At 42.0% G+C, this 26593-nt stretch overlaps 3 protein-coding genes across 12 annotated transcripts; 1 reads left to right on the plus strand and 2 right to left on the minus strand.

The window, feature by feature from the left end:
* Positions 1–11: 11 nt before the first annotated feature.
* Positions 12–2358, plus strand: c5h9orf78 (chromosome 5 C9orf78 homolog). The gene is made up of 9 exons (XM_086110437.1): positions 12–182; positions 336–395; positions 501–552; positions 677–747; positions 837–914; positions 1059–1256; positions 1331–1467; positions 1543–1653; positions 1726–2358. Exons 1-9 carry the CDS (start codon positions 106–108, stop codon positions 1821–1823), a joined length of 882 nt encoding a protein of 293 aa, XP_085966563.1. The 5' UTR covers positions 12–105; the 3' UTR covers positions 1824–2358.
* med22 (mediator complex subunit 22) lies at positions 2354–6610 on the minus strand. Its single transcript, XM_086110436.1, has 4 exons — positions 6060–6610; positions 5090–5170; positions 4657–4865; positions 2354–2915 (listed from the first exon to the last, which is right to left on the minus strand). The coding sequence occupies exons 1-4, from the start codon at positions 6180–6182 to the stop codon at positions 2720–2722; spliced, it is 609 nt and encodes a 202-aa protein (XP_085966562.1). The 5' UTR covers positions 6183–6610; the 3' UTR covers positions 2354–2719.
* Positions 6611–8107: 1497 nt separating this feature from the next.
* On the minus strand, positions 8108–25368 carry aak1a (AP2 associated kinase 1a). Of its 10 annotated transcripts, none has more exons than XM_086111250.1 (18): positions 24565–25368; positions 22108–22226; positions 21517–21625; positions 21048–21190; positions 20838–20959; positions 20670–20751; positions 20441–20573; positions 20017–20120; positions 19617–19696; positions 19363–19532; positions 19037–19218; positions 18479–18565; positions 17900–18084; positions 17470–17663; positions 17310–17372; positions 14512–14676; positions 13226–13315; positions 8108–10106 (listed from the first exon to the last, which is right to left on the minus strand). In XM_086111250.1, exons 1-18 carry the CDS (start codon positions 24722–24724, stop codon positions 9385–9387), a joined length of 2910 nt encoding a protein of 969 aa, XP_085967376.1. In that variant the 5' UTR covers positions 24725–25368; the 3' UTR covers positions 8108–9384. The 10 variants fall into 10 exon arrangements, with proteins under 10 accessions (XP_085967376.1, XP_085967380.1, XP_085967377.1 ...); XM_086111254.1 differs by having other exon boundaries at positions 14512–14550; positions 17476–17663; positions 18479–18568; XM_086111251.1 differs by having other exon boundaries at positions 17476–17663; positions 18479–18568.
* Positions 25369–26593: the final 1225 nt, after the last annotated feature.

Below are 26593 nucleotides of genomic sequence, written 5' to 3' on the forward strand. Positions count from 1 at the left end.
CTTAGAGTTGTCCCCGTCATTCCGACTGGGAACCTTTATTTTTCGGTATTACAATCGTCACGCTGCGAGTCCGAAGTGAGGGCAATTTTAAAGTCGCATGTTAAAATGCCTTCTGGCAAAAACTTTAGAAGGAGAAGAAATTCTTCAGACGTGGAAGAGGATGAAACAACTCAGGAAGTCAGGTAAGAGATTAAATATTACAAGAGGGGCGCAGAGCTAACCTCTTGCTAGCGGACAGAGCTAACTGCGAATCAGTCATCTACACAAAGTGAATTTATTTGTTTGACCCAATCAAACGTGTATTTAAATATTCATGTGGGTCTCCTTACGTTTAGATGTAAAGTAGAAGAGGCCAAAGAGCTACAGAGCTTGCGGCGACGACAGAAGGGAGTCAGGTAAAATCTACCTACCGTATTTTAATTACAACTAATGCAACAAAAACACAAATAAATGTTAAATATCGTGAACAAAGAAGCCAATAACTATGATTGTTTTCGCAGCGTAACTGCCTTACTAGTTGGAGAAAAATTGCCACCTGAGGCTGAGATTGATGTGAGTGCTGTACTCTCCTAAATTTCACGATGACTGTATTTCAATACTGAACCATGCACGTTTTGCTTTGTACGGTTGTATTTTTGCTGTGCAGTCCCGTGAATAGTATCGACTGATTTTACAGAATGACCCGTTCAAGCTCAAAACTGGAGGGGTTGTGGACATGAAGAAAGTCAAGGATCGCAATCGAGACATGTAAATAACCCCAAATATCGGGTAATCGTGTTGTCTTTCATATTCAACACTTTGGCATTGTCTTTAATGTATCAAGTTTGTCTTTATAGGACAGAGGACGATACGGACCTTAACTTGGGTACCTCCTTTTCAGCTGAGACAAACAGACGAGACGAAGATGCTGACATGTATGTATTAGTCATTTCTGATACTCTCACGGTCTTGAAGCAATTGCTGAGTACAGTTACATATTCAGTTAATCCAAACCAGGGGTTATTGTATTGAAACAACAAAAAAGAATGACATGTACCTTGATAAATATGTCCCGTCAGGATGAAATACATTGAAACAGAACTGAGACGAAAGAAGGGCCTTGTAGAAGCAGAGGAACAAAAAGTCAAGGTGAAAAATGCAGAGGACCACCTGTACGAGCTGCCTGAGAACATCCGCGTCAACTCTGCCAAGAAGACAGAGGAAATGTTGTCCAATCAGATGCTGAGTGGAATCCCTGAAGTCGACCTTGGTATCGAGTATGTAGACTCTGAAAATTATGAACTAAAACATTTGAAGAAAAAACAACAACTAACATTTCATTTCTGTTCAGTGCAAAGATAAAGAACATCATCCAGACAGAGGAAGCCAAAGCTAAACTGCTTGCGGAACAAAGGAACAAGAAAAAAGACAACGGAACATCATTTGTGCCTACCAACATTGCTGTCAACTATGTCCAGCACAACCGCTGTAGGAATAAACATCATCCAACTACATTTTAATGGTTAAATGTCTCCTTATCCTCCCAATTTCTCCGTTCTGCAGTCTATCATGAGGATTCCAATGCAGCTCAGAGGCACCACCACAGACGAGAGAGAGAGGAACCCAAACCAAGACCGCTGCGTGTGGGGGACACTGAGAAACCTGGGACAGAGAGTAAGTGCCCCGCCCCCACCGCGCTTTCAGCTATTTGCAACATATTGCTCATTAAACCTCATCACTCCACAGCGTCAGAGCCACCTAACTTCCGCAAACGACCAAATAACGAAAAGGCCACTGATGACTACCATTATGAGAAGTTCAAGAAGATGAATCGACGATATTAATGTTTTGACGCCCGCCATCTGCTGAAAATGAAGCCTCCTACCCACCAAATGGCCAAATAAAAAGGCTGCCAGTGTATTATGAGGAAAAGACAAGGTTGATGTCGAAAGACATGGAATTATTCAAATGAATGGGTGTTTACAAATTGAGGCAGACTCAAAATATCTATACTGCACCATGAATTAACGAAAGGTGTGTACCGTCTACCGGTATATTAAACAGATGGGAAAGGGAATGAAAAGCAAATGTCAACAGACTGAATAGTCACATACGTTCACGCAAAGTTCCTCGTCTTTGAGAGACCTATTGTTACGTAATGGATGACAAGATTGATTTCACTCCCCCCTTTTGTATGTAAGTTGTTTCTGACGAAAAATAGCTCTTGGTGATTACCATAAGGTAGTTGAGGAAACATCTTTTGAGGTTGACTCTTCTGACTTCCTGAAGCTGCTACCTTGACGATGAGCTTTGTAAATAATGTGCATATTTTCAATGTCATTACGGGCATTTCTTTGAATTAAAAACAACTTAATTGCACTGCCGTTGTGTTTTTTATTAGCATCATGCTGGAGAGTAGCAGAACATGTTACAAATGAATATTACGAGAAATGAAACAAGCCCGGTATAGCAAGTAAACAAAGGAAATTTGCAGGTTTATTCTTTTGTTAGATGACGTCGGGAATGGAAAAACCTAGGACGGTTAGATTCTCACTTTCATGTCCAACTATTTGAATTTAGCTATTTACTATCCTACAGTAAAGAAAAGAAGTGTCCTAACTGTGAACACATTCAGATTAAACTCAGTGGAATGTATTTCATGGCAACAATTTTATGAAGCCTATAAAAGCAAGGTTCCTTCCGCATGTAAACAATTTGATGATTCAAAGTACCCCCATGTTCATGGTTTCTCGATGGAAGTGGCGCCTGAGTGTCCGTTGAGGTGGTGCTGTGAGTTGACATCTTGCTGCAGGGGTCCCTCCGACTCCTCTTGCTCCCCTTGGCTGGAGCTGCGGCTGCTGCCCACGGAGGCCCAACTATCCCGCCGCCGGTACGCCTCACACAAGGACAGGTCGACACTGTCCCACTGATTGTAGCTTTGAGATGGGGAAGGCCAGCGGGAGGCAAAGAATCAGCACAGCAGAGGCAGAGCGGAGCAGGAGAGGAGCAGACAAGAGTGCCAAGTAAGAACGAGCACATTCATACGCCCACGAAAGCTCAGTCAGTCACAAACAAGCGTGGAGATTGAGCAACAAGCGCCAGAAACTGGAATATTGCTGAAGAACTTGAAGCCAACGCTGATCAATGGTTGTCAAGATGATTAGTTAATGAGGGAGGTGGGGGGGAGCCGAGCAAATGCAGAAAGTGACGCAAGTCCACACCCAGTATGATGCCAAAAAGAACACGCACACTCGTCTCTCATTGTTTTCTTGTCGAAAAACAAGACAAATTATTCATTTTTTTCCTCTCTATTTATTTCTTAATCATTATGATCCTTGTGCACAACTGGCACATGTTCAACCATGTGAGATTGACACTTTTTTTAACAGCTTGAGTCACAAGATGGAAATCAATATTTGGAGGAAAATACATTTACAAAACAAAATGTCTCTCCTACTTGTCACTTTAGATTTTCACCTTGAATGAACAACATACTGTTGATTCAACACACAGTCCAATCTAAAACAATTTGATGCAACCGTTGCATAAGAATTAAAATAATAACCTAATATATATATACTGTGTATATGTATATATATATATATATATATATATATATACATAAAACACATGGTCAATGCCAGACACTTAGTTGGGTGCACCATAGAATTATTCCTCAATGTAAAAACCGATACACAGTATGAGCCATACACAAAGTAGTACATAGGCTGGGGGGAGAAAAGGGATTTGAATGATGCCGAGTGTGGCGTTTTTGATCATAAGAAACGGTAAGTATTGTATTTAGAGGAGCATATCTGAATGCTCACCTTGACGCTACAACCTCTGAAGACCACAACAGTTTCACATAAAAACAGTCAGATTTGCGTAAATCACAACAAACGCGTCTGCTCACAATGAACACTCCACGAGGAAGAGTCACTTCCTCGTGTAAGGAAGCCCCCCCAATTCCAATCAGCTGAAAATGACATGGCCGGACTCTGTTTCCAATAACATGATCGGGACATCCCTACTTAGTTTACGATGAATAATGTATCTTTGCTCATATAGTGTCAAGCAGTACAATTGAATGCGCTTCCACTGGATCGCAGAAGGTACAACAGCCTGTGTTGCGACCTGTTTCCATTCATTCAACAGAATGATAGATTTGTGTTCAGCCAAACAGGCCCAGATGACAGACCGAAGAAGTACATTGGTGAGAAACTGAGATAATTACTTTTTTTGGTGACATGTCTCTTTGGTAGAGTACTGTGAGATTTTCACTTCTGTAAAATATGTGCTTTGGCTCAAAGGTGGTTCGATGGTTCATCTACGCCAATCACCCTCGTCGGCAAACAGAAGGCGCCAAGCATAGAAACATGCTGCTTTTGTCTTATATTTGAAGAGCTGCTTTTATCCTGCCGATATTCTGTTCAATATCTTCTTCAAGATCAACCATGCTCACTTCTACAGCAGTAAAATGTGAGGCACGAGATTCTTTTAGGGAGGGTCGCTATGTCACTCGACTAGGCAGTGTCTATTCACCGCTCACACACAGCTACAAGTGGATGATGATGATGACGATGGTGATGGCTTCAGGGGCTTAGTGGAGAATGGTGAGGGTGGGAGCGCAGGACAGTAGTGGGATGGGGGTGGTGGCGAGGAGGAGTCTACTTGTACCTGGAGGAGTAATATTCTTCCTCGAGTTCGTACAGGTCGATGGCGATCTCGTCACGCAAGGAGGTCAGCTTCTTGTCGCACTCTTCCTGCAGCGAGCGCAGCTGCTGGTTCTGCAGACTGATGGCGTCGTTGACAGAGGGGAAGTCGTTCAGGATGAGGAACTGCTTCAGATCCGATACCAGCTTCATCAATGACTCGCCCGCGCGAACCTGATGGACCCGCACACGTTTCAGCAGTGGTTAAGCACGTCTACTTCACGGTTCGGGGTTTGAATCTCTATTCCAGTCTTCCTCACTTGAGTCCTAAAGGCTTAACACTGGCTCCTAATCAGCTGTAGAAAAGATTTTAAAATTCTGCAACGGATCTATAAATCACTGGATGGTTTGGGTCCTGAATACATTAAAGAAATGCTGACTGATATCAACCCACTTACAATATTAGCTGCTCGTACGTGCATCTCATAATGGTCTTGCTCTGCTTGAGTTGCTCGGGAAACCTGCGTCTCGTCTTCTATCTGAAGGAGAAGACAATGATCAAATTTTAGAGCAGTGACTCCCAACTGGTTTGCCCGGGGGCGAAAAAGTGGGACGTGGACTGGAAATCAACATATTTTACAGGAGGTCCTCCGTCTGCATCGGTACCAAAATATGCTGCTTTGTGGTCACGAATGGCGCGCAGTGAACTTGTTTGCACAATAGTACACAGATATATATTTTGACAGGCATATGGTATAGCAGAAATGTATATTCAGATTTTTCCATACAGTCTCACACAGAACACACTAGGTAAGGGAGGAAGTGTAACTGCCTCACATTCTAGTCACTCGTTTCCTATGTGAATAACCGTGGAGCTCAGCCTCTTGGTATCTATCAGACATTATGGCACTGGAATAATGACAATCTTGTCTAAATTTACTTGCACATTTAATATGAAATCTGAGCCTATTTAGATGAACAAAAAGGAACTATTCTGTTGTATGGATGGCAGCAGGTGGTTCCACAATTAAAGGTTGTTTGTTATTAAAGCGACGCATAATGATAGGCAGAACACTAAAATAAATCTGTGCATTAGACAGAATAAGTCATATTTCCTCGGTGTATCACTATCAGCTTCGTGTTAAACAGGCCCAAATATCACATCAAGTATATAAATGAGACGACATCATCATGATTTAATTATTCAAATTCTTAGAGCTGCTTTGGATTGGTGGTGTCCAAAATGAGTGCCTTGGTTAGGGGACACTGCAGGAGATGAACTAGGATACATTATTTGCAGTATACAAATCCTTTGTGGATCAATCAAGCGAAATTGAATAATTTCCCGTCGCCCAAGAGTACTTTACACAGTGGTAGCTTGGACAATAAACTTGAAAAGCGGCGGACCTGTACACGATACAAACGTACCTTGGCAGTTTTGATGATCTCGGTGAAGTTGTCCAGGATGGACCTGATGTCATCTTTCAGCCTCTTGTTGTAGTTTTGTAGCAGACTTTCTTTGCTCTGAGGAAGCGCTCTCTGGGTCGCCATTGTGCTCGAGTAAATGCAATACAAGTTTTACCGACAATATTCCCAAGAATTTAAACCCATTTATCCATTGCGACGCAGAGTATTGTACTGTACAAATCAAGAGGCGATGATTAGCAAAATGATGTTGCGTCACAAGCTAGCAAAACGTGAAACGATGTTCCGAAACATCGAGTACATTTGACTTTAAAAGTTCGTGCTGTATTAAAAAAAACGCGATGAAAAAAGAAATTCTCACATGCTGTTTAAACCAGATCTTGTGAAAATTAAGTAACGTGTGACCAAACCAATAAAGGCAGTGATGTCTTCTTCTAGAGGCGGGAACAACCAAGGTGTCAAATGACTACCGCCACCTAGTGAGAACCTAATCGTAATAACAAATCATCTATTGCTCCATCCATCCATTCTGATCCTGCCTGTCATGAGCGTGCTGGAGTCAATCCCAGCGGTGTTCGGGCAGCAGGCGGGGTACACCCTGAACTGAAAAACATGGTTGTTCATCAAACACCTGTTTGGAACATCCCACAGGTGAACAGGCACACTGAGATTAGATGGGTGCCATGATTGGCTATAAAAGGAGCTGCCTTGAATTGCTCAGTCATTCACAAGCAAACATGAACAACCAAATGACTGTTTGGCACACATTTGTGACCTTGAATGAACCCTGGCGAGAAGGCAATATTCGCTAGCTTTGCAAATGTTCACCACTCAGTGGGATAAGGGCTTTCGAGTCTTAACTGGCACGAACATGGACTAAGATAGACTATACGTCGTTTTACTTTCTGTTTTGCTTGTAATTTGCACACTTTGCAAAGCCAAGTTCAAATGCTGTATATAGTTAGATGTCTTCGGAATATCATCCATCCATTTTCAGGAGGCAGGGTACAACCTGAACTGGTTGCCAGCTAATCGCAGGGCACACAAAGACAAACAACCATTCACACGCACAGCGTTCAATTAACCTGCGGTGCATGTTTTTGGAATGTGGGAGGAAACCGGACTACCCGGAGAAAACCCAACCAGGTACGGAGAGAACATGCAAACGCCACACAGGAAGGCCAGGGCCTGGAAACGAATCCTGCACCTCTGCACTGTGAAGCGGACCTGCTAATCATGGGCAGAACAAAACCTGTAAGCGAGAAGTTTTGAGAATTCTTTCTATGAGAAGAATTGAAGCAAGATGCATGTAAAGCTGAGTCAGTTGAAATCTTTTTTCCTCCCTCAACAGTTGTATTTTATATAAGAATCGTATATAAGAATCTGAATAGTCTTTTAGTATGCATACTTTGACTTGATTTTACATTAATTCAAAGATTTTACTCCGATAAATATTTGTTAAAAACAATACAAGAAGAACAATGCTATTAATTGTGATTAATTTTGGAAAATGGTGTGATTAACGAGCTAGAACGTTTTGGTCGCTTGACAGCACAAATTTATATACAGTGATCCCTCGCTACTTCGCGGTTCGTTTATCGCGGATTTTTTCAAACATTAAAACATATACATGGAGTACAGTACTGTATATGTTGCTCTATGTGACTCGCTGTTGTTTTGCAGCTTCTCGCGGACCGTTTGCAGACTTAGAGAGAAACTTTTTTTTTTTTTTACCTGTTTGTTGATTGGACTCTACTTCGCGGATTTTCGTTTATCGCGGGTGGTTTTGGTCCCCATTAACCGCGATAAACAAGGGATTACTGTATACGCATAGTGCAAATAGCAATCACGCTTTGGCGACCAGAAACAGAGCAAATCAGATTGCTCAGATCTTTTGCTACATTTTAGTATGGGGCGATATTTACATGTTTCTGGGATTTGGTATGATATCCTGCGCTATCATATTTCTCAAGTTTAGTTGAGAAATAAAATAAAAATCCTGAAATTCAGGATCCAAAATTTCACCATGAAAAAAAAATAACACTGTATAGTGTGATTTACATTCGTTTAATTTTTTTTCTTGACAACAAAAGACAGGCTGTGATGTATTTCAAGATTTTTTTTCGTCCTTACAGTATAAGTCAGCTGTTGAAACCTGCGCTTCAAACATGCGCCAAAATACACTTTCCAGTTGCGTTACATTCAAACAGAAATAAAAACAGAACATTTTAGATTACAACAGATAAACATTTTCAATCTACTTTGGGTTCAATCAGTTTGGATGCTATTACAAAAAAAGTGCCATGATCAAAACCAAAGTGCTCCGTGACTTGACAGAGCTCAGCAAGCAAACGGTTCTTAACGAATGTCTTTAATAGGCTACCAATCTTTATGAAGAGTTTACCAATCCCTGACCAATAAGTGCTCTTGACACAGTATTTCAATGACATAAGAACCACATTCATTGCAAGTTACTATGCATCGAATAATGTCCAATGTTTGGGTAATAGTACATACAATGGAGTCTATTCCTAACATGTATACAAACAGTCCTTAACTATGCCACATGCAATGGACACATACAGTGTGTTTCGTTTTCAGCAGAGATGAGTCAGTGACTTAAACTGCTGCATAGAGACAAAAGATGTAAATATGATCCAAAGAGACAAAAGATGTAAGTAAATATGATCAGCTTGAATTCAAAGAAAAAGACCAACGAGGCAATTGTGAGGTAGGCAAGAAAACATGCTTGACCACCCTTGCTGTCTTTTTGCAGAAGGCCGTACCAAAAGGACTGAACAGGAAAAGGAAGTCCAGGAATTCCAGTGAGAACTAATTTGAGATGATTAAAGCAACAACTCTGCTGATATCAATGGCCAAGTGCAAGAGACTTGCGTCATTTAAAGAATGAACGCTGATTGGAGGGACAAAAGGTATGTAAACATGTAACAAAACTGGACATTTTGGTTTTCCAAGGAGCAGCAGTGCCATACGGTCTCAAAACCCCAAATGACAATTGTGTACAGTACTTGCTGTTATTGTGCCAATAACAAACGCATTACATAAGCATTTGATACCACGTGACAGTGCTGTTAAGGTCTGCTCAGGTTTAGGCACAAAATGATTGGGTGGTTCAAGAAATGGTTGCAGTTTGCAGCCCTCACATGCGTGCATGCTTTTCTCTGCTCGTTTGTGAAATGGAAGAATCAAAGGCTCGTTTGTGAAATGGAAGAATCAAAGAGCCACCGTGTCTCCCACTAAGAGTCTTTGCATCATCACCCCAAAACTTTTGGGGCAGTCCTGCAGTCCAGCTGCAGTGCAAGTGTGATCAGGGCTTTTCCTGTGGGGCTTTGAGGTGGAAAGGCGCAGAGACAAAAGGGTCGATAGTGTGAACACAACTTTGATTGCTCACATTAAAAGGGCCCTCATTCTGCGGGACCACCGTTCCCTCAAAGTGGCGGGAATATTTCGCGAGCTCTTGCGGGCGGAACGGATGCGGTGCAATTTGTCCAAGTGTGCCTTGCTCAGGGACAAGAGCTGCCCCGTGAAGGTACGCAGGTAGTGCGGCCTCCTTTCTTTTCGCAAACGGAGCCTGGGAGAATACGTCCGGCTGCTGTTGGGCTGCCAACGGGCCGCTCGGGAATGGCGCGTTGGCGAACACGTCGCCCGCTCCTTGCTGGGTGAGGCAAAAAGGAGCTTTTGAGAAGACATCTGCACTGGCTGGTTCGGGATCAAGTTGGGAATGATTCTGGGCAATGGTGGTGGATGATGCCACACAGGAAGCTGGTGTTGAGTGGAAGCTGGGCTGAGTTCCGTGTTCTTCGTCCTCCTCAGAGTCAAGCAGCAGTGGTCTGGAGCCGCTGAGGTCTTGGGCCGAAGTAGGACCTTCGGCGTCAGCCCCGAAATTCTGCTGTTCTTGACAGGTTTCTTTTTCCTGGTCTTCATCACTGGAGTGAATACATACGTCGTTTGCTGCAGAGTCTCCAACAGTTTCGCTGCCGCACCCTTCTTGGCCAAGTACAGAGTAGCCGTTACTGTCCAGCTGCACATCTGTATGGGTAAGCAGCAAAAAAACTTTATTGATTTTATATTGACAGGCAATCAAATTTAAGGTCATACATACAGTACATTGGATTAGCACTAAGTGAGGAAGCATCATGACACAATATCCACATTCTACAACATTCACCATCACAACATGGATCATCCTTGTTTCCATAACTTGTTCTCCTTATTTCAAATGGTTGTGAGCAAGGGAGTCAGTGGAAACAAGGAGAGGGGGCCTTGGCAGCAGAGGGAGGCATAATTAGACGAGCACAGAGCAACGCATGGGTGAGTCTTACCTCAGCAGCGTCGACAGCGGCTGTAAACTGGGGGCTCTCACCAAGGAGTTAAAATGGAAAGGCTACCTGATCTGTTATTTATCTTCACCACAACTGAAACCACAAGATTGCACAAGTGCTCATTCTGCGTTCAATTCACGCAGCTGTCTTGGAATTGTGCGTAATAACAGTGGCTCGCAGTGCCAAATACAGTTCAGTGTCTGTTGTCTAAAGTGACGCATTGCTTTTGACAGTTACTGGTCACTTTGCTTATAACTTGGAGCTAATGTCCATTTAGAGGTAGTGCCCGTTTAATCTATCCAAGTAAGTAGAAGTTGTTGTAGGTCTTTAAAAAAAAAAAAGAAAGAAAAGAAAAAAAAGTCGGATTGGAGACGACACAATAGAGAGAAAAGACGAGGGGAAAGGTGGACATCTTCGCATTTATACACAAATCTTTCAATGTACTGTACATATATCACATTTTTACATTTGCTCTAGAGAACGAATGAGTCATCACATGTTAACAGGTTCACTGAGATCAGAGGTCTTTCCTCTTAGTATGATGGCTGTATTTTCTAACAAATGCACGTTTATGACAAAATATCACTTCATTATTCTACCACTTTGGCTTCCCTATTTGAACATTTCCAGCGACATATTTTTATGTCTTAAGAATCCAGACATTCAATCTCAGGTACGTAGTTTTAAGTCTTACTTTTTTTTTTTTTTTTTTTAAATCATGTGGTAGGGTAAAGGAGGGTCTGAAAATGGTTGGCATTGTAAGCCAACTCCGACATAGACTGCATGGACAGAAGTTTTCAACTTCTTCAACTGTGAGGCATTTTGTATGCTACCAACTTTGCAAAGGGAATGCCCTTTCCTGTTCCCGTATAACAGTGCATAAAACAGGGTCCATCCATAAAGCCATGCTTGGATGAGTTTGGTGTGGGAGACTCAACTCCACCATAACACACTTGTTGGGTGAACGTGAACAGAGATTAAAAATAGCCCTGCTAGAAAAAAAAAACCCAGCATAGTTTTGTTGTTTTTTCACACTGGTCTTACTTATCAGTAAAAACACAACAAAACAGCCAAGATTCCAACAGCTCTGGGCAATCCGCTCTATGAACAGAGCTAAAGCCGCCCAGCATTGCCAGGGACCTGCCTGGAGCTGGGGATTGCTGGTGACCAGCTAGAGTCTTGCTGGCATCACCAGCTAACAGCATGTTGGTCTTGCGAACTGTATTTACTGACAATGGTTTACTGAAGTGTTTCTTAGCCTGCGTGGCAATAGCCGCTACACAATAATACACATTTTGAATGCAGTGTTGCCTGAGGGACTATTTACTCATGCAGTTGTTCACAGAGTAGTGAATCTCACCCCATCCTTGCCTGCCAACAACTGAGCCTTTCGGGGATGTTGCTTTTAATACCCAATCACGGCACTCCCTTGTATCCCTCTAACCTGTGGCATGTTCCAAACAGGTGTTTTTTGAGAACTCCGAAACGTTTCCTTTTTTTTTTTTTTGCCGCTGTCATTTGTGAATGTGTTGCAGGCATCAAATTCAAAATGTGGGAGTATTTGAAAAGAAATAGTATTTATCAGTTTGAACATTAAATACCTCTTTGTCGCGTATTCAATTGAACATAGGTTAAAAAAAGATTTGCAAATCATTGTATTGGTTTTATTTCATATAATGTCCCAATTTAACTAGAACTGGGGTTCGCATGTACTATGTGTGATGTTTACAAACCAGTGTATGAAAGTACCAGCACAACAACCCACAGCCATTTGAGAAACCTGCCTCGACAGAGATTTTGTCACTCCTAATGAGTCAGTGCAGGTGCATGTTTTTCCAGGTCAGAGCCTAAAATGATGGTGTGTAAGTTTTGAGAGAAAGTGCCCAAAACTCTCAATCTCACTCTTTTGGTCAAGAGTGGTTCCAAATAAAGCTTCAACACACGCACGCAAGGGGAAAGCAAAGTAGCCGTCATCAAGCAGTCCATCGTGAAATGAAAAAAGACCACCATGGCTGCATGTTAAATGAGCAATTATGGGGGAAAAGTGTGAGGAAGGCCATGGTGTAGCCAATGTTAGCGGCAAAAGATATGCTTGAGCATTGATGGGAATGTTAGCAGAGCTTTATGAAAACAGCCTATCAGAGCCGACGGGGAACAAGTCTATGCCAAGTCCTCTTTCATTTCAGAAGATGCTACATTTTTCACATCTCTCTAACCCGCCTCCCCTGTCCAATGTCAGGGTTACACACTGCCCCCTTGAACTCTCCCAACCCTCTAGAGGTCGATGAGCTGATCCACCAGTAGAAGGGAGCGAGTCAAGTTGGGAAGGCTGGACTCTGAACTGCCACTGTTGTTGCGTGAGTGACCACCTGAAAGTCAGAGAAAGAAAGAGAGACAAGACACAGAAATGTACATGGAAGAGCCGAGGGAGATGGGGGAGCCAAAGAATAAGTCATATGAAAGGAAGTTGTATGAATCAAAGAAATAAAAAAGGGACGAGTGGATGAGGAGGATCAGAGCAGAGGGGTGCATGAACAGGGGCAGGAAAAGAGAAAAAAAGCAGAGTGAGCCGGGTTAATCTTAATATGGCTGCATCAGCACAGGGGAGAGTCAGGGAGCACCGATCAAACATGGGAGGACTTTCAATAGATTAACCACAGAAGCCAACCCCTTGCAGGGTGGAGTCTCACATATTCCAATGTGAGAGCTTGACTTACAACTTCTCACATCACAAGTCACAGAGGGCTACGTTGAGGGAGAAGGGCTCAAAATCTGTCCTGCTGACAACAGATACGGGCGCTCATCTCAGGATTCTGTTCTTCTTACCTTGGTTTGAGGTTTTGGAGATGAGCACGGGAATAGGGTCAAACTCGTCACTATTCCCTTTCTCTCCTTGCGACATGAGGAAAGAAGAGTCTGCAGTGGAAGGAAGGAAGAGGAAGTGAAGGAAAGGCAGATCTGAGGGGAAAGCAGTTAATCCAGCCATAGCACAAGGCAACGATTAAAGGAGGTGTAGAGAAATAGCAATATAAATCCAGTAATGCCTTGCAAATTTGCACTTCACGGCTTCAGTGCTTCACGGGCTTTTCTAAAATGTTTATTAAAAAAAAAATACCGTACTAAGAATAATCAGGTGCCTCACCCAGCACCTTCGTTGTTGTGTCTTGCCTCCTGTATCTTAATGTTCTCAAATTTTTTTTGTTTATTCTGTAACTTTTTTTGATTAGTTAAACTGCGTTCCAGCCCCTTGCCGCAGGAAAGGCAATGCGTCCTGGGCGTGTGGGAGCATGTAAGCTCGCTCGTCCCTCCACGGAGATTGGCTCAATCAACAGGCACACATTGCTTCAACGGCAGCGGCGCCGGGCTGGAGCGCAGTTTAACTAATCAAAAAAAAGTACCTTGCGGTTTTTCACCTTTGGCAGGGGGTTCTGGTCCCCATTTACCGGGAACAACAAGAGTTTACGATGTGGAATTTCAGGGTTACTTTGGGTTTTTCTTTCACAAGCATGAGAGAGAAACACTGTTATTAATCTGTGTATCATTTGGTCTTTCAATTGGCAATTAAAAATAATTACAAATCAAAAACTGACTTGATTATTTAGTTCTTTTTAAATGATATTCAACCAAAAACAAACTGGGAAAAACATTTTAATACTTAACTCATTCAGTACCAGCCAATTCTAGATCAAGTCTGAAAAGACGTTTAAAAACGTCTTTGGGAGTGAATGAATTAATTATTGTGTTTACGTAACCAGTACTTACATTTGTAAAGACATGTTAAAACTGGACGGACAAAGATTAGTGAAAGCGTATCTTTTGTGTCCGACGTAATACATGAAGCTGATTACAGTAACGCATACAGGATGTTTTCCTGATGGACTGTGGTCATGGTTCTGACTGACTGTGGTGGCTAACAAGGTTAACTTAGCTTTACTAATGCTTGTAACTAATGCCTGTTTTTTTTTTTTTGCTTTTTGGAGTTAGACTGAAAAACACATAAAATAATCTGTCTCGCTTCGATTGTCGAAGGAAAAAGTGGAGCAACAACAGTAAAACATTATGCACCGATACAAAGGTGGCCAAGCAGTGCTTATAACAGTGGAAGGGCTTACCAGCAGCTGTCTGAGCAGACTGCAGCTCCTCCAGGCAGGCTGCGGAGCAGGAGCCAAGAGGAGCAGAGGGCCGATAGGAAGAAGGAGCAGAAACATTCTGGTTTCCATGAGAAGTATAAGATAGAAGATGGCAGCCCAGCAGAGAGTCTTTCCCATTTAAAGAGTCTGAGTCACAAGAAAAATGCAAACTCATAATGAGAAAGAGTCAAAGTAAAAGAGTGGGCTGAAAATTGAAGCAGCAGAACGCATTGGACAAGGAACATGGTTGACAACATAATTTTGAACACATTTGTCAATGTTTCAAAGTTTCGCCGGTTCTCAAAGCATTACTTTCCTTAGACAACAGATTGCTGTGGCCTTTTCACTCCATTCAACGTAATACGTCGCTACTTATGCAACACAGATGAAATCCTTTGAATACCCGTGTAACAGTCAATGTTCGAATGTGAGCTGACGTGGACAAAAATGCGGGTGTCGTCTTAATATTACAGTGGCTAACGAATATGACGTTTAAGAAACGTCAATAAATGTTTTATAAAGGCAATTATTGGACCGTGAAACAGTCACCTGTTTCACTCAACTTCCATTTTCCAATTCCTGTGGCCTGCTGGAACAAACGAAGAGGTAATACTGCATTACATTGGCACTTCCAATCCGAGAAACACAATTGTTTCCATAACAAGAAAGAAGTGAAATATAACGATATTTTATCCTGCTGACACCCCTATACTTCGCCCTGCAACACCAACCTGGCATGTTGGCAGAGGTGAGCTGAACCTACACACAACACTATCTTTGCTACACAAACCTAAGAATGCAAGACAGGAGAATCATTTCCTTTGCCAAGGCATCTTCCTGAGGTTAGTACTACATAACTGAAAACTGAGAGAAAGGCAAGAAAAAAAAAAGATGCAAAGTGGAAACTATTTTTCAGTAAGGCGGGGAAGAAAAATGAAGATGGCACCGGTATCACCATTTGTGTTCAAAGGGTCAGTGAGTGTTGAGAGGCCAGGTTGGAGAAGACATGTTTCATGAGACTTCTCTCCATGATCAATCAAGTTGTCTAAATCAGTGATTCCCAGCCAGTGTGCTGAGGGAATATATCCATTATCGCTTAGTTGGACGAAAGATTATTACTTCAAACGCTCACACGCACGCTCACAGAACAGTTTAAGCATAAACAAAGTATAGACGTTCAAGCAGTGTTAGGGCTTCAAGCAGTGTTCAATCCAACCAAAAAAGAGAGTTGGTAGTATCTCACTTTATATACTGTACATGCGTTCTGTATTTATGAAAGGCTTGATTAGCCCTATCTAATGTGTTAGAAACATAGGTCTGGTGAATACAGCAACACACTCCAGGTTAGAGCAAGACTTTTGCCAACAGTATGAGACCAACCGGGCAAAGACAAACTTGGAAACTCATCAGTAAACGTTCAGCTGAACAAACAACACTGAGCAGAGAGGGGCCCCGCCGAACCCAAAAACTCATTTTAGTCAGCTGAGCAGACAACATCGCAGTTTCTCGTAGCAGTCCATACTTACGGGAAATCACAATGGGAAAAAATTGTGCTGGGGGGGGGGGGGGGGGATTCTTACAGGAGGAATGTGTTGGCTCAGAAAATGGCACAGCAGATGTGACCCTTTAGCCCCTTCTCTAAAGGAAAGACCATTGTTGAAAAGCTAATGCTAACATCAGAAAGTGACAATACGGTTGACCAAATACAAAACAGGACTAAACACGTTGGCCACATCACTAAGTACACTTGCACACATCTGATGAGTTCCACAAGTCGTTGCAAAGATAATAAAGACAATAAAGCTAACGTTTTTACTGACACTGTTTGAGAGCGTTGAGTTTATTTAACTATAGACATTTTTATTATTGTACTTTTCGAGTGGTAGAGAAACACATTGTATCATACAGAGTAAGGCTGCAATTGATAAAATAATGTCATTACCTTGATGCAGGTGTTACTTAATGCCTAGTGAATATATTGTAATGTGCACATTGTAGTTCATCAATGCCAAAAAATTGGATCTGGATTATGTTTCGTGTCAATTGTTTGACAGAAGTGGAAAAACAAATTGCATCATCCAACTCACGTGCCTCTCACAGTTACACAGGTGTCAAAGTCCGTTCCACGAGGGCCCATACCGTGCATGTTTTCCATGTCTCCCTGCTGCAACACACCCGATTCAAATGATCAGAATCATAATCAGGCTCCTCTCGAGCTTGCTGATGCGCTGATCATTTGGATCAGGTGTGTTGCAGCAGGGAGAGATGGAAAACATGCAGGACCGGCCCTCAAAGACTGGAATTTGGCACCTGTGGTTTAGGAGGTAAAATGCACCCTTGTTATGCGATAGCATCAAATTCACTCCAACATACATTTTGGGGCATTTGTTTCGATAGAACTAAAGGGCATAAAAGACTGAGTGACTACCCGACTGGGCTCAGAGGTTTGAGAACACAGTTCATCAGTAAGGAAATCCAATTAACAAAGAAGTGTTTGTCTTTGCTGTACCGAGTGACCGTAAAAGCACAGATCTGCAAATGAGATGCGAGCTCGCTGCAGGCTGAGACTCTATTCATGGTAACTGACAAGGAGCCACTGTGCAGCTACTAACATATGTCAACAAAGGTAGGCTTCTGAAAGGAGTAGTCGCAATGTGATGCTGGCAAGCTTCCTTAAATCAAGAACAAGAAATGATTCTGTGCCGTGGACATTTCAAGATCTTCCATTTCAAGATAAAGAGGCAAATGCATGAAAAAACAAGAGTCAAACAAACTCGTACCTGCAAATGAATTGAGCCCGTGAATTAGAGAGTCACCTCTGGACTTCTCCTCTGGTGCGGCAGCTGTGTTTAAAAAAAAGAAAAAAAAAAGATATCTTGGTATTTAACAACTCTCTCACACTTGTCTGTGTGTCTACAGTACAGAGAATAGTGCACATACTTTCACCTAGTTTTGCAAAGTCTTTGTTAAGCAGCTCCTCAGCAGTTAGCTTAGAGAAGTTATCATCGCCAAAGGGGTTCCAACTGGGCTGAGTTTTGGGTGTCACATGGGCAGACTGGGTGTCCACATCAGCTGGGTGATATACAGTCTGCTGGGACGAGCATGGAGAGCCAGAAGGAGTCGTGCTGGCTGACCTACAGATCAGTAAGAAAGCGGTTAGATTTTCCCACGTGTGTTACAACTCTGGCTTGATTTAATTGTGTATGAAAACAAAATGTGTGAACAGAGTGTTTCTTCAGCAAGATTCTGTCTGATGTAAAAGGTTTGCTTTTGCTCCATCGTGGTCGTGTCAAGTGAAAGGCCGATCTATTGCGGCGCCATGAAAGGACAGTCACTCCTCACATCACTGAGGGGAGCTCATTCTGCTCACTTGGACTTGTTGAGGCTGGCCTCAGCTGCGGCTGTCTGCAGTAGCTGGGTGGACTTGCTGATGGGGACACCAAAGATGGCACTGTGAGTGACGTCGCTCAGGATGCGTCTATGACCACTTTTGGCTGCCATTTTCGGGGACGATGGGGGTGTTAGGGAGCCGACTTTGTGCCCTCTTCCAGTTGCCTGTGTGTGCGGGGGACAATAAGGGATGTGAGCATGAAAAATATCTACAGGATGTTTAACTATTAAAAAAAAAACAACAACAATCAACAATTCCCACACTTAAATAATCAAGGATGAGTGGCTGAAGAGGAATCAGAAAAATCAGGAAAAAAGATCATATGTCTGTCTTGACACCTCCTGCCAATGAAATGAAAGCTAAACAACAGATAATGCGTGGACAAACCATGAAAGAAGTCCCAAGAGGGTTCACGTTAGAAATGATGCACCTGAAGTTTGTCCATTTTTGAGGTCAATCAGAGTAAGTGCACTGATTTTCGATAGGGAGAGCAATAAAGGAAGAAGGGGCGATTAAATGCCATGTCGGCAACAGACGGCACTATGAGCAGGAAGTTACCACATCTGGGTCAGCAGCTGGCCCAATGACGGAGCACTCAGGGATGGGGGTCAGATGGAGAACTGGGCTTTCCTGGACCTCATGCTGCTGCTGCCGGCGCAGTGTGAGAGCGAGGAAATCTGGCTTAGCTTTGTACTGCAGCAGAGTGGGTGTCACAGTGGCAGTATGCTGGACTTGGTAGTCAAAGCTCTATGCCAGATGATTCCGCACAGGAATACGACCACATTTTGGTCATATGTGTCCATCAATTGAATTGAAATGAATTTGTATTCATAGAATACTTTAGATATTTCTGCCTGCGGAGATATTGACAGGGATGCGGCAGAGGCCGAGATGCTCAATTGTACTTTCTGTGAAACTGTGTGAATGTGTTGTCGGTTTTCATGCCTTATTAGATACTGCAGATTATTGCTTGATATTGGAAACATGAACCACTGTTCAAGAGTGAATAATTACAAGACACACTGACAGTCACGGACTCTTAAACGCCAAACCTTTTAGTCGTACAATACAGCCGTCACTGCATTACCTTACTTGCTCTCCTGCTGGGACGCCTACCTGCTGGGCATTCTGTAGGTGTACGAAAGCAGAAGACTGCTGCTGTTTCATGTGGAGCTGCTGAGGTCGCGGTGTGACCTGAGGCTGAATGGTGGTGGTTTGCATTGGTCGCACTGAAGCCTGTGCTGCAGCAGGAGCCTGTTGGGAAGTCTGGAGGGCACCTGGAGCTGCGACATTAACACCTACACCCAGAAGAAAGAAACAAAAGAATTTTTGTATTAACCACAGATCACTGTGTTTAGTCCCATGTTAAAGTTGACTTATCAGCAAATAAAAACAAGCCAGAGTTTTAACTGTGACATGTAGAGGGATTAAAGAGCTAGTACCTATGGCCTGGGGTGCTGCAGCAGCAGCAGCAACATTGGGCCTCTTGCGTGGGGTCAGACCTGCTTGTATGGGAAGGATGCCTGATATAGGCTGTGGTTGAGTCTGGCCAGCCTTAGGCCTTTGTCGAGGTGCTATTGAGGTTTCGGTGGTAGGAATTGGGTTTGTGATCCTGAAGCATGGATGGAGAAATGTGCGTTGTAATGTTTACATTCATTTTTACAAAAAACATCAAGCGTTTTGGCTTATTTCTCACCTGGCTTTGGTTTGACTTTTTTTGACCACTGCTTCACTGGCTTTGATTGGCTCGGGTAGTTTTGCAGGAATGGATGAATTCTGGATGGATAAAATGAAATTAAATCATAAAATTTGTGTCTAATTTTGCTGCTGTAGACTGCAAATTTCCCCAGTGTGGTTCAAATAAAGGTTATCTTAATCAGTGCACAAAAAAAAAAAGACTAAAACACCATACAGTAGATCAAGTCAAAACTAGATAACAATCAAGTATTTTTATAGGGCCTTTAGGTACCCCACATAAAATATGAAGAAATACACAAGTCAGCAGTTTTTATTTGTCTGGGAATTAGAATGTGCTGACAAAAAGGAAATGGTCAGCCAAGACAGAATTTAATTTATTTCCATCACTCTGAACTTACATGTAAATTTGGAACAGGACACTCTCGTCCATTCAGTTTAAAGGCAAAGTAAGATACTTGATAGATGTCTGGCCTCTTGTCGGGGTCGGGTTCCAGTATATATCCTGAAAAATCCACATGGGGGACCTTCAGTTTTCAGTAATGTAAATACTCCCCATCACACTTGCATAGAAACTTCACACATGCACATTTTTAAGGAACGGGACTGTCAGTTGGACCTGAATATGTATCATTTGGATACCCCGTGGAGTTTTCAGCCCTTGCAGATGGCTATCGCATTAACTAAGTAAATGTATCATGCATGAACTAAGTAGATGGAAAAATAAAGGTAATGTGATACAGACATTATTTAAACATTGTGAAACTGTAACTGCAAATGGTATACAAAAACCACTAGAAAATGAAGACGGCAACTGCTGCTTACTGATGAGACAGTGCATATCGTGGGAGTAGCGTGAATTGTCTGGAATGGTGAAACTGCCATCACAGATAGCAACTTGGCTCTCCCCAAAAGGAAGCGTGAAGTAGCATAGTTTATAGAGAAGACATCCCATAGCCTGCACCCGCAATTGCAAAAAAAAAAAACACAAGTTAATGTGGCTTAGTTGTTGACACTTGTAAAATAATATCATCCTGTGATCCAAACACCTCACCCATATATCTGCCTTTGTTGTGATGACTTTACCAGCATAGAGGTTGACCATCTCTGGCGCACGATATGATAAAGTAGTGTACCTGGTGTAAAGACATACACATAACTTCTCGAGACATCTATTCAATTGCCGACAAGTTTGTAAAGGCAGACGGCAAAGAAAACCAACTTTTTGATTTCCTCCTCAATGACAGGTACACCCTCTGTCTGTGGGTTTTGGAAGTGGTTTGTAGCGCTCCCAAAGTCACACAGCACATAATGTCCCTGGTCATGCAGAAGAATATTTTCCACCTAGACAGGAAGAACAAAATCAATAATTCACTGCAGTGCTATTAGACAAAAACGCCAGATAAGTTAACTTTTGCAACTCATAACTTGCCTTGAGGTCTCGATGAATGATTGGAGTCTTGGACTGGTGAAGACGAGCAACAGCCTCACACGTGTCACAAAAGACCTGCAACACCTCTGCCTCTGTGAAGCCAGTCTGTAAGCGCTGGTTCATCAGGTTGACCACCTGCCCCCCTACAAAAAAAAAAAAACCCCCAAAAAACCCCATCATATGCTGAAACATAGGCTGGTGCCAAAATAACACTATACCTGAGGCTGAGGTTGCATCTTCTTATGAAACCAAAATGTTCAATTCTGTATTTTCTAGACATTTCAGGCTAAAACCAAGGCTTGACTTAATGATTAATGACTTCATTTCTTTGAATTTATCGGCCACAAATAGAGCAAACTATCTTTTATTGTGAGGTTTTTCCAACATTTGGCGGTGAAAACAAATCAAGTGAAATATTTTTATATACCGGTAACATCGAAAGGAAAGAGCTGACGGTCGACAAATTTACCTCGACAGAAGTCCATAAGAATTAGGACCTCCCACACATCGCCAGCTCCAACTGCAGCTATGCTGGAATCCAGGAAGCCAACTATGTTTTTGTGCCCTACGAGGTCCCGCTATATCAATAAACAAGGACAGGGAAACAGTGGGAAAACAGTTACCGTTACAATGTTAAGACATTTAGAGAAATACATCCATGGTTGTATGTAAAAATTCGGGAAAATTAGTCGCGCACACACTACCATTCGCATTCATGACAAACAGTGTGTAAGAACTGCTTATTTTTTTAATGAACATTTAGACTGTAATGAATTCGGTTTGAAAGACAAAGTGCCAATTTAATGCTTGCAAGAATATACAAAACACAGTAACAATGATTAAGATATACCCCCCCCCCCGCCCCCACCCCAGCCTGTAGTTTATACGTATCATTTTATTGATCTCCAAAGTGCTCTGTTCTAAACAGGGATGATGTACATCTCGTCATTTTATTGAGCATATAAAAAGTGCAAAAGGGGGGAAGACAGTTTGACTGCGACTTCTCGGAGAGCCAAAAGAAAAATGCAATGTTAAATTTCTGCTCACTTTTTCCACTCACCATAATCTGTATCTCCATTTTGCAGATTTGAAGATCATGCTCATTGTTAACATACATCCGCTTTAGAGCACACCGCTGACCCTGATTTGTTCGCACCAAAAAAACAATGGCAAAACCTCCTGCAAAGAGATGGAACGATGCGAGATCAAACACTGTACTATTCACCACAGAAGGGTAGATCACAGCACGCACATCTAATCGTAAATGTGATTCTATGACTGTTCACAAGTGCCTAGAACGATTATAGTACTTACATGGACCAGCGCAACCGATGAAAATAAATCAGTTGACTATATAGGGAGGGAGTCAGCAGTGACACAAATACAACAAATCGATTGAAATTTGTAAATCTGAGTGCTGTTCTGTTTGACACTGTGATGTTTTGTCACAGAATATTTTATTAACTGACTCAGCGTTTGAGATGTCTCCAATATCAGGATGCTTGTTTATGTTATTACCTTCAAAAAGATCTCTCGAAACTTGAATAAGAATCATTAATTAATTACTGAAGCAAAATGGAGTGGTTTTTTTTTTCCAATATTGGGACAGTGCTGATAAGTGATCATTTTGGTCACTAAAATGTTATACCATTTCATCCCTCCTCATCTATTTTTCTACTGTCTCCAAAAACGGGGTACATCTGTGATTTTATTTGGAACAGAATTACTGATAATTCTATATCAATCTACATGAGACCCAAAGATCCATACCTTGCGTGTGTGTTCCCTGAGAGTTGAGATATCTTACGACATGCTGTCTAATCTGAGATGACTGTAAGAAATTAGAAGGATTAGCAAGCTTCTTGAGGACCATTTCACTGCGGTCTACTCTGTCAGGAGACAGTGCCAAACAAATAACTAAGTACAGCTACAAATAGCCACTGCCCAATGACATAACCAACTGTCAGGATTATTCTCCACCCGCTTGTGCATACACAAAAAAAACCCAAAATGCTCACGAAACGCAAATGCACCCTTTGGTATGCATAGCCATGAAAAGCCCAATATTTGGTTCCACTTGTCAACGCCGTAATAAACGAGGCTTTCTTTACAACTACTTTACTGCAGGGTTACACAGTGATGATGAAACAAGATACAAGTGGCATTGTCCTGTCGATTGAAGACAGATGTGCTTGGGGGTTCCGGTGTTTTCTTTATAGAGTTCTCGCATTAGTGAATGATTTTGCTTCACAAATGAGGGAGTAAATCATTGGAGCCTTGTGTTATGCACACCATCACAAGATGGTCAACGCACATGGTCTGTGTGACTCAAGAGAGACAATTTGTATTAAAAAGAAAACGCAGACTGCAACTATTTCAAAGTGTCAAGCAAGCAAGTCTGCGAGATTTTTGCATGCATACTGCTAACATAGTCTATAAAGATCAAGGCAGCACACGAAAACTATGTGCATAAGCAGGCCATTTTGCAGATGTCAGTGTCAAATTCCAATAAATAAATTAGAACAGAAAAGTGATCTGTTTAAACAAGTTCCAAAAAATTAGACAAACTGTGATTTCACTATCCTCCGTTTTTCATGAATTTCATCAAAGTCAATTCTAGCAACTGTGCAGTTTTCATGACATTAGTTTCTCTCTCTCTGTATTGTTGTTTGTGGCCAGATGACCAGACCATTCATGAAGTGGCCACAGAGCTGGAGTCCTGCCAGAAAGCTGATAAATAAATCAGTCTTTGTAAATCTATTATTCAGTAACAGGCTCTCTTGGCTAAAACAACAAGGCTGACTTTCATTTGGGTGATGGAAAACACAAATTCTGTTTAACCGTTTAGTTAAACATAATAAATTTTTCTTCAGAAATGAATGGCGTAATCAGCACTAACAGTCAATATTACTGGAACTATTTGTACCGCCCTGCGGCAAAACTTAAAGCGTGATTGTGCAAGCAGGAAAACGTGGAGCCCAATGTTTATGCTTACAATTACTAATGACTCAGCACGTCACTGACTTTATACATTTTTTCCAAGCTACTCCCAGCCTTGAGGTAATATGTGCAACCAGGAAATTCAGTGACGTATGAACTTTTATCGAATTTTGAGGACTGAAAGAACACTTATGTACAGTATATGCAAATGGTAATGAAAACAGATTATCCTTGCACAAACAATGGTTTATAATCACACAGGATTCATACATCATTAAGGACACAAAATATGTTGCAAAAAGCGTGATTAGAAGTCAGTCCAATACATTTTTCATTACCTGGAATGAATTATCACGTTCTTACACCCCCCCCCCCCCCAAAAAGAACGAATGAATAAAGTATATCACGAATTAAACATTTCACGAAGAACATGCACTGCTGTGGGAGGCGAGGGATTAGAAACTTAATCCTTCTTTCTCCCAGTTTGGCAATTAAATCTAAAACCTGGGGGTGCTAAATGATTTCAACGTGATTTAAGTGAACGAAACTGAAACCAGGCGAAAGCACGTCCATTCACCTTCAGCCACGATCTCTTCGATGGTCACTTGATGTCGTCCAAGGGTAAAAACCCGGCCGATGAAGCTGCCTCCGCTGCTGGAACCGGCGCCCCCTCCGCCGGCTCCCGGACCAGGCCCCGAGCTCACGAGCTCCCGTCGGGAGTCGAAGAATTTCTTCATTCCCTACAGGTGTTATCCAAATCGACAATTCCGATATCCAAGTGTATAAAACACCAAAGAAAGTCTGTCGTGAATTAAGAACAATCGGTCCCCGACCGAGGTGGTGGCTGATGAGGTAGCTGTCTTTGAATGACAGCAGCTAGCTTAACGCTCGCTGACAAACTGGACTTCAAAGTATTCCGAAAAAGACAAAGCAGGATGTCCGGGCTAACGCTTTGTCCGAAAAGGGCAGGACCAGAACGTGTCTAAAGTAGCGTTTTGGCGTCAAGAAGGGAAACACTGGTCTACTCTAAACTCCAAAAAGCGACTGCTGGATGACTGTACTAACAGTCTATTAGCCCGGAGCGGTCGTTAGCGCACCTATGCAGCTAAGCTAACCAGCTAGGTGCGATGACAGCTGCATGCACAGGCAGCAGGTAGCTCTGCACTATCCAAAGCGGCTTATCACACATGCCCGCATACGCTTCTAAATCTAAGATATCACATCACGCTAAATGAATTCACTTCCCTTCTTTCAGTGTCTCCAACAAATATCGTATCTTGAGCTGTCTGTGCTATATACATCCAGTGATCGTGATCAAATAATCAATTAACAAAGCTAACGGGGATTTACAGACGAGGGTTTGCTGGAAGACTCGCCGTCATTTCTCTCACTGTGATTGGTCAATGTCAGAGTTGATTTCAGACCCTTTTGTTCCAGCCCCGCCCCCAACAGGAACTACCGTAAAACCACTCATTTCAATACAAAACCACAGGTCTTTTAGATTCATTACAAAGTTTGAAAAATTATATGCAACAGTCTTTAAATTAAATTCACAATGCATATTCTTCTTATGTTATATCCTCTAAGTGAAAACGTACTGGAAAATGGATTAGAAGATGGATGGATGGATGGCTTCATTCTAAGATGAAAGCGCAAAGCACTCCATTTCGAATGAAAGAGCAAAAGGACATTTAGGTTTAAACGGTGGCTCAGAAGTGAGTCTGCCTTGACCATCTACAAGGGCAATACAATATGATGTCTCAGTTATTAATTACTCTACAGAGAATTTGATTTCAGTATGTAATCAAGAAGGATGTAAACATGATCATGTGATATCAATAAAACAAAATTTCAGGATTCCAATGACTACCTTCACAAATTACAGAGTTGTAATTCGAATAGAACCTCGACCACGTTTTGCGTTATAGTCCTGTGGCCTCCAAAATTGCAGCTGTGTCGATGATGATATTAGTGCACGTTCACGTACTGCATTTAACTCAGTTGCGATGTGTAATGTGAACATTATTCCTCTAGAGGTCCCTATTTACCCACTAAAGCCAATTTCAAAAGTTTCATCAATCCATCCATTCTGTTTTTTTTTAATTCATATTTTTGTCAACACTCAGAATATGTTTTACATGAGCGTATGAGTAACCTCTTTTCATCAACGAATGACTTGCTGGTTGTATTCAAATGCTTAGTTTAGAAGTGTTTTACATTTCTAACAGTAACTACAAGACATTTAAACGCACGGTGAGATAACTTTCTGCAGACTCATGTAATTTCTTTCTGTTTTAGGAAGGTTTGAAACAACATTATTTATTCACAACTTTTGGTAGAACAGCTAATACCTTCACAGTGATGTATGCGCTCAATTTTAAACGCGTGCTGACAATTTTGCTTAAATATTTGTGCTATTAAGATACAATGCGAGCACGTGTGCTAGTGACAAATGACTATACAATACTTTCATACGTACTATAATCTACAATGTTCTGTCGCTCTGTTGAAACATTAACAAAAGGTAAACACATGGTTCTCATTTTGTATGGTCCCCTGGGAAGAAAATTATCCATAATTTTACATGTACAGGCATCAGATGATGT

This window comes from Hippocampus guttulatus, chromosome 5 (genome assembly GCF_054856545.1).
Source record: "Hippocampus guttulatus isolate MCC_2025c chromosome 5, RoL_Hgut_1.0, whole genome shotgun sequence".
Classification (NCBI taxonomy): domain Eukaryota; kingdom Metazoa; phylum Chordata; class Actinopteri; order Syngnathiformes; family Syngnathidae; genus Hippocampus; species Hippocampus guttulatus.